The sequence below is a fragment of the Pelophylax lessonae genome (genome assembly GCF_965119305.1).
Source record: "Pelophylax lessonae genome assembly, chromosome: 7".
Classification (NCBI taxonomy): Eukaryota; Metazoa; Chordata; class Amphibia; order Anura; family Ranidae; genus Pelophylax; species Pelophylax lessonae.
In genome coordinates this window covers 284,717,260-284,733,381 of record NC_138774.1, presented here as the reverse complement: position 1 = coordinate 284,733,381, position 16,122 = coordinate 284,717,260, and the positions used below count along the sequence as shown (strand labels likewise).

At 43.4% G+C, this 16,122-nt stretch overlaps 1 protein-coding gene across 1 annotated transcript in view; it reads left to right on the top strand.

Moving 5' to 3' along the window:
• The window catches only part of LOC309559554 (gamma-aminobutyric acid receptor subunit beta-4-like), a 218,524-nt gene that overhangs the window by 190,647 nt on the left and 11,755 nt on the right, over window positions 1-16,122 (top strand). The window contains exons 5-6 of the mRNA XM_082262856.1: window positions 11,679-11,761; window positions 14,737-14,877. Of these exons, the coding sequence (XP_082118982.1) occupies window positions 11,679-11,761; window positions 14,737-14,877 (224 nt within the window). The remainder of the gene's footprint in view (window positions 1-11,678; window positions 11,762-14,736; window positions 14,878-16,122) is intronic.

Below are 16,122 nucleotides of genomic sequence, written 5' to 3'. Positions count from 1 at the left end.
AGTACCCCACAGGGGAAACCTCTATAACCTTCATACTAAAGCTTACACTATCTAGCTCTGCATACTAAGGACTATTACTACATCTGCATTAACTAAGATTGCTAGCTCTTGAGCCTAATACCATCTGCTCTTGCACTGGGTTGGTCTATCCAGTATGTTCACCTGCTACTCTATCATCTGCTACCATACATGATTGCTTAACCTATCTGCATCCCATCTGCTACTATCTTACTTTCAAGAACATTCCTTTCAAGTGTCTGTCATCTACCATCTCTACCCAACCTGTCTCTTCAGCCTATCATCACTATATTACTATACATATAAGTCACTCTAGGAACATCTTATTGAGTGTGTGTATCTACTTGCTGAATTGAGACTATCCACACATGATGAGTCTTGGGAGTTGGGATTGGTGTCTCAGCGTTTCTCTACATGACTACTGAAGTGGAATATTTCTGCAGCTGTAAATCCACATTATACATAAAACGCAGGAGCGTTACACTTTCCCCATAGTACCTTGCCTTTGAAGCTCTACCCATAGAGATTCCACCTCCTCCCTAGCTCGTGATATCGTCCCTCATATTCACTTGCACATCGTTCTTGATATACAGGCATACTCCTACCCAATTTTTACTCTCTCTATCTCTGCGATAAAGGGAATACCCCTGAATGGTTGCCAGTCAATCATGAGAGCTGTCAAACCAAGTCTCTGAAATTCCCTCAAAATCCTCCTCATACATTAGAAGCTCCAGTTTTCCCATCTTGTTAGCCAGACTTCTAGCATTGGCATACAAACCTCGTAATTTTTATTTGCACACTATATCCCCATTAGATGTTATGAGGCTGCACTTTAGATTTGTCAGCCTTCCTACCTTGGGTTTTGGATCTCTGGTCACCGTTCCACTAATGCCCCCAATAATGCGCGCAGAACCTTGCTCCCCACTGGCTATCTCTACATCTGGACCCTCCCCTCCATCACCTAGTTTAAAAGCCCCTCAAATTTTTCGGCCAGCTTCTCTCCCAGTATGGCTACACCCTCCCCATTTAGGTGCAGGCCATCCCTACTAAAGAGCCGGTAGCCGACTGAACTTGAACCCCTCCTTTCTACACCAGCTCCTCAGCCACTTGTTAACTTCCCTATTCTCTCGCTGCCTCTCTGGCGTGGCTCGAGGTACAGGTAGTATTTTGGGGAATACTACCTTGGAGGTCCCACTCCTCAATTTAGCTCCCAAGTCCCTGAAATAGTTTTTTAGGACTCTCCATCTCCCTCTAACTTTGTTATTTGTACCTATGTGTACCATGACAGCTGGGTCCTCCCCAGCCCCACCCAATAATCTGTCCACCAGATCCGTGATGTGCCAAACCCGAGCGCCCGGTAAACAACAAACAGTATGGTGCTTACGGTAGTTTTGACAGATTGCCCTCTCTGTTCTTCTAATAATTGAGTCCCCTACCACCAGAACCTGTCTTTCCTTACCCTTAGCCTCGCTCCTGCCCCCACTGGAGAAGTTCTTCCCCTGGCAGCTAAGGGCGTCGCTCTGCTCCAGCAATGCTGGTTCCTGACTGGTTTACAAACATCACGCAACAGGTCGTATTTATTGGGAAGTTCCAGCCCAGGACCGGCCTTCTTGACTCTTTCCCTTTACCCTTCCTAACTGTCACCCAACTACTCTGCTCTGGTGCCTGCACCCTTGTATCTCCATCCGCCTCTGTGCTGGCCTCCGCCGGCATCTGCCGGGTACATTACCCAGCTCTCCTTAAGTATGGAGATTCTTCTCAGTGTTGCCAGTTGCCTCCCTAGATTCAAGACCTGAGCTTTTAGGGAAGCAACATGCTTACATTTTGCGCAGCTGTATTCGCCCTCAATCAGAGGATCGAGGAATGCATACATGCCACAAGATGTACACCGAGTCGCATCTCCACACCCGTCGGGCATCGTACCCACTAATCTAATGGGGATTGGGGATTTATTCTGTCTGATTAGCTGTACACTAGCGTCCTGACTCAAATTTCTCAGCAGTTACTCTTCAGTCGTACACATTTACTCTGCAGTATTCAACACTACACAGTCACTCCACTCAGGTACTCACACTACTCAGGTACGCACAATACTCAGATACTTACACTACTAAGGTACTCACAATACTCAGGTACTCACAATACTCAGATACTCACACTACTAAGGTACTCACAATACTCAGGTACTCACAATACTCAGATACTCACAATACTCAGATACTCACAATACTCAGATACTCACACTACTCAGGTACTCACAATACTCAGATACAATACTAAGGTATTCACACTACTCAGGAACTCACAATACTCAGCTACAATACTCAAGTACTCACAATACTCAGCTACAATACTCAGATACTTACACTACTCAGGTACTCACACTATTCAGATACTCACACTACTCGGGTACTCACAATACTCGGGTACTCACAATACTCCTATACTCGCATTTCTCAGATACTCACACTACTCAGGTACTCACACTAATCCTATACTTACACTAAGGTACTCAAAATACTCAGATACTCACAATACTCAGATACTCACGCTACACCCTCCTCAGCCAGCGTCCCCACTACTCACATTTAGTCTTCACAGTCACAGTCTCAGTCTTTACTACTAGTTTATGTCTCTGTGCTCCTGCTCAGCCGCCCCTGTGAGCTGACACTTGCAGGGCTTGTCAGCGGCTTCCTTCTCTCTCAGTCAGCCTGCTTCTTTGCTCCCGCCACCTTTGCCTGTCACAATCCAACATTCCCCCGCTCAGCAATTACACTTACTCGCCGCCGCCCCGGTCAGCCTGTCACCTCTTGGTCTCCCGGTCTCGCTGTCACTCCCGCCGCACTTGACCAATGGGTCGCCTTCCGCCGCTCCTGGTCACCCGCCACTGCTGCCTCTTGTGATCTGCTTTTTGGCCCCCCCGGGTCACCAGCAGCCACCGCCACCTCTCAGTCTCGGTGGGGGGTCTCAGTGGGGGGGTCTGGTCCGGTCAGCAGCAGCTCTCACTCCACACACACACCACGCTATCTCCATACACCACGTTGTCTCGGTAATTCGTTACCATTTATTCCCATGAAAAAATAAATAAATGTATCCGGATTAGCAAATAAATTAAAGACCTATTTAAGAAAAAAAAAATATGTATGATATTTTGTTAAGGTATAATGTGCAGAACTGAGACATAGAGGGGGGTACAAAAAGTAGGTAAGCGTTGTGTTGGGAAAAATTACAGGAAATGTTTTTTTCTCTAATTTGTTACTATTTATTACCATGGAAACATAAATATATGTATCCGGATTTGCAAATAAATTAAAGACCGATTCAATAAAAAAAATGATGTATAATATGTTAGTAAGGTATAATGTGCACAACCGAGACATGGAGGGGGTACACAAATTATACAAAAAAGCTTGCATTGGAAAAAATTAAAGGAAATTTTTTTTTTCTAATTTGTTACTATTTATTCCCATAGAAATAAAAATAATTGTTTTCGGATTTGCCAAGTAAATTAAAGCCCTATTTAAGAAAAAAATATGTATTTGTTGGTAAGGCATAATGTGCAGAACCGACACATGGAGGGGGTACACAAATTATATAAAAAAAGCTTGCAATTTGAAAAATGACAGGAAATTTTTTTTTTTATAATTTGTTAATATTTATTACCATGGAAATAAAAATAATTGTATCTGGATTTGCAAATAAATTAAAGCCCTATTTAAGAAAAAAATTATGTATTATATGTTGGTAAGGCATAATGTGCAGAACCGAGACATGGAGGGGGTACACAAATTATATAAAAAGGTTGCATTGGGAAAAATTACAGGAAATTTTTTTTTTCTAATTTGTTACTATTTATTCCCATGGAAATAAAAATAATTGTATCCGGATTTGCAATTAAATTAAAGCCCTATTTAAGAAAAAAATGATGTATTATATGTTGGTAAGGCATAATGTGCAGAACCGACACATGGAGGGGGTACACAAATTATATAAAAAAATTGCATTGGGAAAAATTATAGGAAAATATTTTTTTTTTCTAATTTGTTACTATTTATTCCCATGGAAATAAAAATAATTGTATACGGATTTGCTAATAAATTAAAGCCCTATTTAAGAAAGAAATTATGTATTATGTGTTGGTAAGACATAATGTGCAGAACTGAGACATGGAGGGGGTCTACAAATTATATAAAAAGGTTGCATTGGGAAAAAATGACAGGAAAAAATGATTTTTGTTTTCTAATTTGTTACTATTTATTCCCATGGAAATAAAAATAATTGTTTTCAAATTTGCAAAAAAATGAAAACCCTATTTAAAAAGAAAATGATGTATAATACGTTGGTAAGGTATAATATGCAGAACCGAGACATGACAGGGGTATACAAATTACGTAAACATTGTGTTGAGAAAAATTACAGGAATTTTTTCTTTTAATTCTAATTTGTTACTATTGATTCCCATGGAATTAAAAATATATGTACCCAAATTTGCAAATAAATGAAAGCCCCATTTAAGAAAAAAATGATGTATTTTATGTTGGTAAGGCATAATGTGCAGAACCGAGACACTGCCAAAAGAAAAAATGTTCTGGGACTCCAGGGAATTTAGGGAGGAAAAGGCCCGGGGACTCAAGTGGTTTTAATGTATCTTTTTTTTTTTTCCATTTTGTTTTACGCTTTGTTACAGTTAAATGTGTAAAGTATCTACTGGGAATTATTTCCTTTTTTTTTTGTGTGATGTACTAACTGCAGCATTTCCAACTGTGCATTTTATTTATATCCGAGTACATGCGAGATCTATGTATAGTAACACCCCACCCCCCCCTCTTTTTCTCCTCCGCCCTCCCCCCCCCTCATATGCAGTGCAGGGATATATTTAGCGCGCACAGTACATGGTAACAGGAGCGGTACACGGGAAGCAGGGTCTCAATGCTTCCCTGAAATCTCCTTGCTTTTCCTCATTACCTCTGTTTCATTGCTTATCTTTTTCCTGCGTCACCCCTCATACATTTACTCCCCACCCACCTCCCATTTATATGTTTCCCCTCCCTGATCCTCTTTCTTCTTGTTTCCATAGAAACCAACTCCACTTGAAATGAAACTGATTATTCCTATTGTAGACAGAAATATAGCAAAAAAAAAAAAAAACACGGCTTGTATTCTACCAGCCTGCAGTGTTATTACAAAAAAAAAAATTATCTATTTGACGCTACAATGGGGCAGCGTGCTTTATTCTATTTTTTCTTTTTTTTTTACGCAACATTGGTGATTGTTATTTTTTTAAGTCGTTTTGAATTAACCACTTAAGGACCGCCCCATAACAGGATTACTGCTACAGGGCCGCCCTCCTGTGCAACATCACATATATATATATATATATATATATATATATATATATATATATATATGTATAATTTTATATATACATATATATATATATATGTATATAATTATATATATATATATATATATATATATATATACATATATATGTATCATTTTATATATATATATGTACATATATATGTATCATTTTATATATATATAATATATATATATATATAAAATTTTATATATATATGTATGTATAAATATATATATATATATATATATATATATATATACACATATATATGAATATAATATATAATATATATATATGTATAATTTATATATATATATATATATATACACATATATATGTATAATATAATATATATAATTATATATATATATATATATATATATATATATATATATATGTAAAATTTATATATATGTATAATTTTATATATATATATATATATATATATATATATATGTATAATTTTGTACATATATATATATATATATATATATATGTGGAATTTTGTATATATATATATATATATATGTGTGTGTGTGGAATTTTGTGTATATATATATATATATATATATATATATATATATATATGTGTGATTCTGCAATTCTGCCTGCAGGGGGCGCCGCCAGCGGGGCCTCTTTTTCTGTAATTATTCACAGCAGCAGCCAATCTGCAGGTGCCAGCCACTGGACGTCTGCCGGCACTCACTGATCGTCGGGCAGAGACTCCGAACGGTGCTCTGCCGATGTAAACAAGGCAGATCTCTGTTCTGAGAGCGGGGATGTGATGGATTTTTATTCCCTGCAAAGAAAGGAAAGAAAAATTCATCTCTTCCCCTAGTAAAAACAGCACACACAGTACACATAAATATTAACCCTTTGATCGCCCTAGATGTTTAACCACTTCCTGCACACCGTATATTAAAATGACAGCAGAGGGGCTCTAGTTCTGGGATGACGTAATATGATGGCGCCCCAAAACCACCCCTCTCACGCGCCCGCGGGGGCTGTTCTGGGGACACAGTGCGAACCTGATCTTGGTAAAGAGCCAATCATGCAGCTCTTTACCCATGTGATCGACTGTGTCCAATCAGCTGTTAATCGGCTCTCCTTGGCTCACACTGACAGAGTGTGTGGCAAGGAGAGCTGATCAGCGGCATCCCCTCGCAAGGGAGACCTCTAAAACTAATCAGGGCACTGATTACAGTACAGCCTCAGCAGTGCCCATCAGTGACATCAATCAGTGCCCATTAGCGATTCCAATGAGTGCCCATTAGTGCTGCCTTTTAGTCCCCATCAGTGCCTGCACATCAATGCCGCCCATCAGTGCTACCCATTAGTTCCACCCATCAGTGCCGCCTATCCGTGCCACCTATCATTGTCTACCAGTGCCGCCAATTATTGCCCATCAGTGGCACCTAATCAATTGCCATTAGTGCCACCTAATCAGTGCCCATATGTGTGCCTCATCAGTGCCCATTAGTGCCACCTCATCAGCGTACATCAGTGAAGGAGGAAAATTAAAATTTACAACTTTTACTGACAAAAACAAAGAAAATTTTTTTCCAAAACTTTTCGGTCTTTTTTTGTTTTTGGTTTTTAGCAAAAAATAAAAAACCCCAGTGGTGATTAAATACCACCAAAAGAAAGCTTCAAAAGAACAAGCTGTCCTGCAAATGTATCAGTTAGAGCAGGGATCTCCGAACTTTCTGAACTAAAGGATAGTTTACAATCCTTCAGACTTTGAGTGGGCTGGACTGTGGCAAGTGAGAGTACAAAATACACTGGAGTCAATGGGAGAACACTTTGCGCTATCATTGGTATTATTGGGACGAATATTGCCCCATTTTTGGTATCAGTGGAAGGAATAGTGCCCCATCCTTGATGTCAACGGGAAGAAGGAAGAATAGTGCCCTATTGTTGGTATCAGGAAAAGGAACAGTGCCCTATCCTTGGTGTCAATGGGAAAAAGGAGAAAAATCCCCCTATTGTTGGTATCAGGAGAAGGAACAGTTTCCCTTCCTTGGTGTCAGTGGGAGGAAGGAGGAATAGTGCCCCATTGTTGGTATCAGTGGTTGGTATCAGCGGAAGGAACAGTGCCCTATCCTTGGTGTCACTAGAAAGAAGGAGGAATAGTGCCCCAGTGTTGGTATCCAAGGTTGGTATCAGGGGAAGGAACAGTGCCCCATCCCTGGTGTCAGTGGAAAGAGGGAGGAATAGTGCCCTATTAATGGTATCAGGGGTTGGTATTAGCGGAAGGAACAGTGCCCCATCCTTGGTGTCAGTGGGAAGAAGGAGGAATAGTGCCCTATTAATGGTATCAGGGGTTGGTATTAGCGGAAGGAACAGTGCCCCATCTTTGGAGTCAGTAGGAAGAAGGAGAAATAGTGCCCTATTATTAGTATCAGGGGAAGGAACAGTGCCCCATCCTTGGTGTCAGTGGGAGGTAGGAGGAATAGTGCCCTGTTGTTGGTATCAGGGGTTGGTATTAGCGGAAGGAACAGTGCCCCATCCTTGGTGTCAGTGAGAAGAAGGAGGAATAGTGCCCCATTATTGGTATCAGGGGTTGGTATCTGGGAAAGGCTAAGTGGCCCATCCTTAGTGTCAGTGGAAAGAAGTAGCAATAATGCCCTATTGTTGGTATCAGGGGAAAAAACGGTGCTCTATCCTTGGTGTCACTAGAAAGAAGGAGGAATAGTGCCCTATTGTTGGCATCAGGAAAAGGAACAGTGCCCCATCCTTGGTGTCAGTGGGAGGAAGGAGGAATATTGCCCTATTGTATTAGTACCCTATTATTGGTATCTGGGGGAGAAACAGCGCCCCATCCTTGGTGTCAGTGGGAAGAAGGAGGAAAAGTACCCTATTTTTGGTATCAGGGGTTGGTATAAGCAGAAGAAACAGTGCCCCATCCTTGGTGTCAGTGGGAAGAAGGAAGAATAGTACCCTATTGTTGGTATCAGGGGTTGGTATCAGCGGAAGGAACAATGCCCCATCCTTGGTGTCAGCGGTAAGGAGGAGGAATAGTACTCTATTGTTGGTATCAGGGGAAGGGACAGTGCCCCATCCTTGGTGTCAGTGGGAAGGAGGAGGAATAGTGCCCCATTGTTGGTATCAGGGGAAGGAACAGTGCCCCATCCTTGGTGTCAGTGGGAAGAAGGAGCAATATTGCCCTATTGTTGGTATCAGGGGAAGAAACAGTGCCCCATCCTTGGTGTCAGTGGGAAGAAGGAGGAATAGTGCCCCATTCTTGGTATCAGGGGAAGGAACGGTGCCCCATCCTTGGTGTCAGTGGGAAGAAGGAGGAATAGTGCCCCATTCTTGGTATCAGGGGAAGGAATAGTGCCCCATTCTTGGTATCAGGGGAAGGAACAGTGCCCCATCCTTGGTGTCAGTGGGAAGAAGGAGGAATAGTGCCCTATTAATGGTATCGAAGGTTGGTATTAGTGGAAGGAACAGTGCCCCATCCTTGGTGTCAGCGGGAAGGAGGAGGAATAGTGCCCTATTATTAGTATCAAAGGTTGGTATTAGTGGAAGGAACAGTGCCCCTTCCTTGGTGTCAGTGGGAAGAAGGAGGAATAGTACCCTATTCTTGGTATCAGAGGAAGGAACAGTGCCCCAACAGTGCGGTCGGCAAGCAGTAAAAGTACAACTAAGAACAAAACTTTTTTTTTTTTAGTATTAGATGGGGTGAAGAGAGATTAGAACCTCTGTCAGGTTTTTATTGCTGTCTGTGCCCCCGTTAGGGCAATTTCCCTTCTCTAGCTGTCCTGTTTTAACCTTATTAACCAGAGTAAAAATAAAGGAAAAGCCAATATTTTCCATTGTCACCAGAACAGGAATAGAGGGGAAATCTTCCAAAGGGGACACTAGTTCAGGATTCCCTCACTTTGCAGGGATTTCCTCTCATTTCTTGTTTGGCTATGGGACAGGAGGTGAAGGCAAATCTCCCCAATGGGGTGTAGATAGCAAAAAAAAAAAAACTTGATAGGGGTTATAACTATTTCTTAGTTATCAAAAAGGAAACATTTTTGCCTTTATTTCTACTTTAGGAGAAATCTTCCTTCATTTCCTGTCCCAGAGACGAAAAACAGGCAAAACAAACATTTCTGCTAATTTTCTTGCCTTGTAATTCATTTTCCATAATTAAATGAACAAATCAATAAATAAAAATAGAAAAAAAAGGAGGAAACGTGCCCCATTGTTGGTATCAGGGGAAGGAACAGTGCCCATCCTTGGTGTCAGTGGGAAGAAGGAAGAATAGTACCCTATTGTTGGTATCAGGGGTTGGTATCAGCGGAAGGAACAATGCCCCATCCTTGGTGTCAGCGGTAAGGAGGAGGAATAGTACTCTATTGTTGGTATCAGGGGAAGGGACAGTGCCCCATCCTTGGTGTCAGTGGGAAGGAGGAGGAATAGTGCCCCATTGTTGGTATCAGGGGAAGGAACAGTGCCCCATCCTTGGTGTCAGTGGGAAGAAGGAGCAATATTGCCCTATTGTTGGTATCAGGGGAAGAAACAGTGCCCCATCCTTGGTGTCAGTGGGAAGAAGGAGGAATAGTGCCCCATTCTTGGTATCAGGGGAAGGAACGGTGCCCCATCCTTGGTGTCAGTGGGAAGAAGGAGGAATAGTGCCCCATTCTTGGTATCAGGGGAAGGAATAGTGCCCCATTCTTGGTATCAGGGGAAGGAACAGTGCCCCATCCTTGGTGTCAGTGGGAAGAAGGAGGAATAGTGCCCTATTAATAGTGCCCTATTAATGGTATCGAAGGTCGGTATTAGTGGAAGGAACAGTGCCCATCCTTGGTGTCAGTGGGAAGGAGGAGGAATAGTGCCCCATTGTTGGTATCAGGGGAAGGAACATGTCCCAGTCTTGGTGTCAGTGGGAAGAAGGAGGAATAGTGCCCTATTGGTATCAGGGGAAGGTACAGTGCCCCATTCTCGGTGTCAGTGGAAAGAAGGAGGAATAGTGGCCTATTGTTGGTATCAGGAGAAGGAACGTGTCCCAGCCTTGGTGTCAGTAGGAAGAAGGAGGAATAGTGCCCTATTGGTATCAGGGGAAGAAACAGTGCCCCATCCTTGGTGTCAGTGGGAAGAAGGAGGAATAGTACCCCATTGTTAGTATCAGGGGAAGGAACATGTCCCATCCTTGGTGTCAGGGAAAGAAGGAGGAATAGTGCCCTATTGGTATCAGGGGAAGGAACAGTGCCCCATCCTTGGTGTCAGTGGGAAGGAGGAGGAATAGTGCCCTATTGGTATCAGGGGAAGGTACAGTGCCCCATCCTCGGTGTCAGTGGGAAGAAGGAGGAATAGTGGCCTATTGTTGGTATCAGGAGAAGGAACGTGTCCCAGCCTTGGTGTCAGTAGGAAGAAGGATGAATAGTGCCCTATTGGTATCAGGGGAAGGAACAGTGCCCCATCCTTGGTGTCAGTGGGAAGGAGGAGGAATAGTGCCCTATTGGTATCAGGGGAAGAAACAGTGCCCCATCCTTGGTGTCAGTGGGAAGAAGGAGGAATAGTACCCCATTGTTGGTATCAGGGGAAGGAACAGTGCCCCAGCCTTGGTGTCAGTGGGAAGGAGGAGGAATAGTGCCCCATTGTTGGTATTAGGGGTTGGTATTAGCGGAAGGAACAGCGCCCTATCCTTGGTGTCAGTGGGAAAAAGGAAGAATAGTACCCTATTGTTGGTATCAAGGGTTGGTATCAGCAGAAGGAACAGTGCCCATCATTGGTGTCAGTGGGAGGAAGGAGTCATAGTGCCCCATTGTCGGTATCAGGGGTAGGTATCAGTGGACGGAACAGTCCCCCATCCTTGGTGTACAAAAAGCACAAAGCAAGGTCCATAAAGACATTGATGAGCGAGTTTGGGGTGGAGGAACTTGACTGACCTGCACAGAGTCCTGACCTCAACCCGATAGAACACTTTTGGGATGAATTAGAGTAGAGACTGTGAGCCAGGCCTTCTCCTCCACATCGGTGCCTGACCTCATAAATGTGCTTCTGGAAGAATGGTCAAACATTCCCATAGACACACTCCTAAACCCTGTGGAAAGCCTTCCCAGAAGAGTTGAAGTTGTTATAACTGCAAAGGGTGGGCCAACTCAATATTGAGCCCTACGGACTAAGACTGGGATGCCATTAAAGTTTATGTGTGTGTAAAGGCAGGCGTCCCAATACTTTTGACAATATAGTGTATGTTTGTTTGAGCTTTAGGGTGCACACCTATGACTGAAACACCAGTAAAAAATGCTCAAAAAAAAAAAGTCAGAACTTGATAAACGAACATATTCTTTGTTCACAGAATTACAACAACTGCAGCCTGTATGATGGATCTCCGCAGATATCCCCTGGACCAGCAGAACTGCACCCTGGAGATAGAAAGCTGTGAGTGTTGTCATGAAGGATGACATTTCTTTATTAAACCCCCTTTTTCAGGAGGCTATTAGATCCAAATGGAACTGCTTTGATTTTCCTATATGTCTTAAGCTGGCCATACACTGCTAGACTTTCGAACGAACATTTATATGGGCATCTGAGCGAACATTCTCATCAGTAAATACGATGACATAACAAATGTCGCTCGAAAGCACTTTTAAAAACGCTTTGCGTTTAACATTTGGTATTGGAGTGATTGGAAAGCCTCATTTACTCTTTACACTGTTTAAGTCATTAGCACTTTTGAAGCTCCGCGTAGGCCTGTCAAAAATGTGTGCATTGCAGCACCCACATGGTTGCGTTAGCGTTGCCTCGCGTCAAAATGGACCCAACATGTGTCATTTGCCAGGCTTTGTCACTTTCCAAACGCTTCCAATTACGTTAATGTAAACGCACTGCAAACGCATTACAAGCATCCCTATGGCGTTTACAGCGTGTTTGAGAAGGGTTTCGAAAGTGTTACAATGGGGATGACTACAACCTTGCATACAGCGAGACCATGAAGGGTGGCTACATTCATACATACAGTAAGACCATAGAGGGTGGCTAAATCCATGCATACAGTAGGTCCATGGATGGTGGCTACAATCATACATATAGTGGGACCATGGAGGGTGGCTACAATCACACATTTAGTGGGACCATGGAGGGTGGCTACATTCATACAAATAGTGGGACCATGGAGGGTGCTACATTCATGCATATAGTGGGACAATGGAGGGTGGTTACATTCATACATACATGGAGACCATGGAGGGTGGCTACATACATACAGTGGGACCATGGAGGGTGTCTACATTCATACATATAGAAAAATGCAAGAAATGGGACGTCGTATGACGAAACGCGTAGGGCGTGGTTTGTGTACGTCAATACGTCACCTCCGGTTTTGGTGTTTTGAGCCAGTGGAACGCGGAAGCGACCCGGCGAACACCATTCAAGCTGATCGTGAACTCCCCAAACTGTGAGTGGATGCTAAATATTTTCGCTTTATACAACAAATGCTACGCAATGGAGGTTTATTCTTTGTTGTAGTGACCAAGAAGTGTCGAGTCAAAGGCTTAAGAGTGCGGTAAGCAGCGGTGCTTTTCTTGGTGGAACATCCGCCGGCGCCATATATTGTTTTAGCACGGATCACAACACGTGGCACTTGGTTTTATCAGCACTTGGCACTTTTTATAAATGTATGGTATATGACATTTTAAATATGGCACAATAAGCACAGCCCAGGTCAATACCTATTGTTGGTTTTAAACGGCACGTAGCACTTTTCACTTTGTTGATTGCAACACATGCACTTTTACAGCACATATTTGCACAATACTATTTAAAGTGGTAGCGCCCGGTCCAACATTTCTTGCATTTTTCTAACTCTACTACCTCAGAGGTAGGTTGGAGGCAGCTTACACCACAAAAAATTGATTTTGTACTGAAACTCCATAGCGCTGGTATATAACCCCCCTTTTTACATTCATACATATAGTGGGACCATGGAGGGTGGCTACATTCATACATACATGGAGACCATGGAGGGTGGCTACATACATACAGTGGGACCATGGAGGGTGCTACATTCATACATACAGTGTGACCATGGAGGGTAGCTACATGAAAACGACAAAACAAACACAAAGGCACACCGGCCTAGTGCATTATCCTCTAAAAAGGTTTATTCAAATAAAAGGTATAAAAATAGTCACAAACGAGTTCTTGAAAAAAGCATATCAAATTGGTACGTTGTCATCAGCATTGAGATCAAAGAGTGTACCATCCCCTGAAGCTGGAAAGGCTTACGCGTTTCGAGGCTTAGCCCCTTCCTCAGAGCCTCAACATACAGTGGGACCATGGAGGGTGACTACATTCTTACATACAGTGGGACCATGGAGGGTGGCTACATACATACAGTGGGACCATTGAGGGTGACTACATTCTTACATACAGTGGGACCATGGAGGGTGGCTACATACATACAGTGGGACCATTGAGGGTGACTACATTCATACATACAGTGGGACCATGGAGGGTTTCTACATTCATATATAGAGTGGGGCCATGGAGGGTGGCCACATACATACAGTGGGACCATGGTGGGTGTCTACAATCATACATACAGTGGGGCCATGGAGGGTTGCTACATTCATACATAGAGTGGGACCATGGAGGGTAGCTACATACATACAGTGGGACCATGGTGGGTAGCTACAATCATACATACAGTGGGACCATGGAGGGTTGCTACATTCATACATAGAGTGGGACCATGGAGGGTAGCTACATACATACAGTGGGACCATGGAGGGTGACTACATTCTTGCATACAGTGGGACCATGGAGGGTTGCTACATTCATACATAGAGTGGGACCATGGAGGGTTGCTACATACATAAAGTGGGACCATGGTGGGTGGCTACATTCATACATACAGTGGGACCATGGAGGGTGGCTACATTCATACATACAGTGTAACCATGGAGATTGGCTACATTCATATATACAGTGGGCCATAGAGGGTAGCTAGATTCATACATAGAGTGGGACCATAGAATGTAGCTACATTCATACATACAGTGGGACCATGGTGGGTGGCTACAATCATACATACAGTGGTACCATGGAGGGTGACTACATACATACAGTGGGACCATGGTGGGTGGCTACAATCATACATACAGTGGGACCATGGAGGGTGACTACATTCATACATACAGTGGGACCATGGATGGTTGCTACATGCATACATAGAGAGGGGCCAAGGAGGGTGGCTAAATACATACAGTGGGACCATAGAGGGTGGCTCCTCTTGTATATATATCGTATGACCATGGAGGATGGCTACATTCATACATACAGTGGTACCATGGAGGGTGTCTACATTCATACATACAACATTTCGGGATGCTGAATCTTTTTTTCTTTTTCTGCAGATGGTTACACAACGGACGACATAGAATTTTTCTGGCAGGGGGGCGAAGAAGTGGCCGTGACAGGGGTGTCTGCCTTGGAATTGCCCCAATTCACTATTATTGAAACCAGACTGGTTACTAAGAAAGTTGTATTTACAACTGGTAAGAACACTGAAATAGAGAAGAGATGACAAAAAAAAAAAAATTTATGTATTTTATCCATTTTTTTTCTGTCTCATTTGAAAATCAAACAAATTAGCCTGTTGCTGCCCGTGTTACACACGTGGTGGCAAAAGAGTGGTCTTGAATGATCACACACTGTGCATTTGTGACCATGGGAGGCTGATATTTCTGTTCTGGGAGTGCAGTAGTTACGCTATCCAATCATAGAGAGCCGTCAGTCCACACTAATGATCAATAGGCGTCTGCTTCCCGAGCCAACCACCGAGCCAACCACAGATAGTACTAGGTCGAGGGGCTCTCCCGAAGAGAGACCATCCCCTGAAGGGGTAAGACCTTTCCCTGAGCCCCCAGGGCGCAAGGCTCCTGACAGGGACAAAGCTACGAACTTGGTCAACCTAGCCAAAAGCCCTAGCGGACACCTCTCCTCCTAGCCAGCCAAAGCCAACCAGCAAGTACTATGTCGAGGGGCTCTCCCGAAGAGAGGCTACCCATGTTCAGGGGAGGAAGGAACCTAATGGCCACACATCCTGCCCCTAGACTTCAGGGCAAGCCCAAGGACTTACACCCTCCAACCAGTGAAAAAAAAACACACACAAAAATTAAAAGGTGACAAACATGAGGAGAAAAAATAAATGAAATACATAAAAAGTGGCTGGGCCCTGAGGCCTGGTAGCAAAAATTGCCCGGACTTAGCCAAAAGGCCTAGCCTATCAAGGCACAGTGCAGAAAAATCTTTTGATGCTTTGACCATGTGCTGGTTCACACAGTGGGGTCCCACAACCAAGTGTTACTAAGAGCACCCCTAGGGACACCATTCCCAGGGGGCACAGACAACTTAGACTCTCTGCCTTGCCAGCCCACGGCCAGACAAGGTAGACCCATTCAAATCAGGAAGAACTGGGCCCATCCATTTTCACCGGGGGGAATTACTCCCATGCCCCGACAGCCTGAGGGCTCCTGAGTTTCTGTTCCAGCCGGTACTAGCCTTCAGAGCCCCCATCATACCAGCAGGGATACCATACAGCCAGCCACTCCCGTCCTCCTTAAAGTGGAACTACACTGCATCTGAGCACCAAAGATGCTATTTAATTTATTTTTAATATTCAAGTCAAACCCCCCTCCATCCATGTCTACTTGTATTATTTTGTTGAGAAATCACTTTGAAAAGGCATTTCTAGCTGTGGCCATCTTGAGTAAGGGCAGATGATTCATGTAGCAATTACT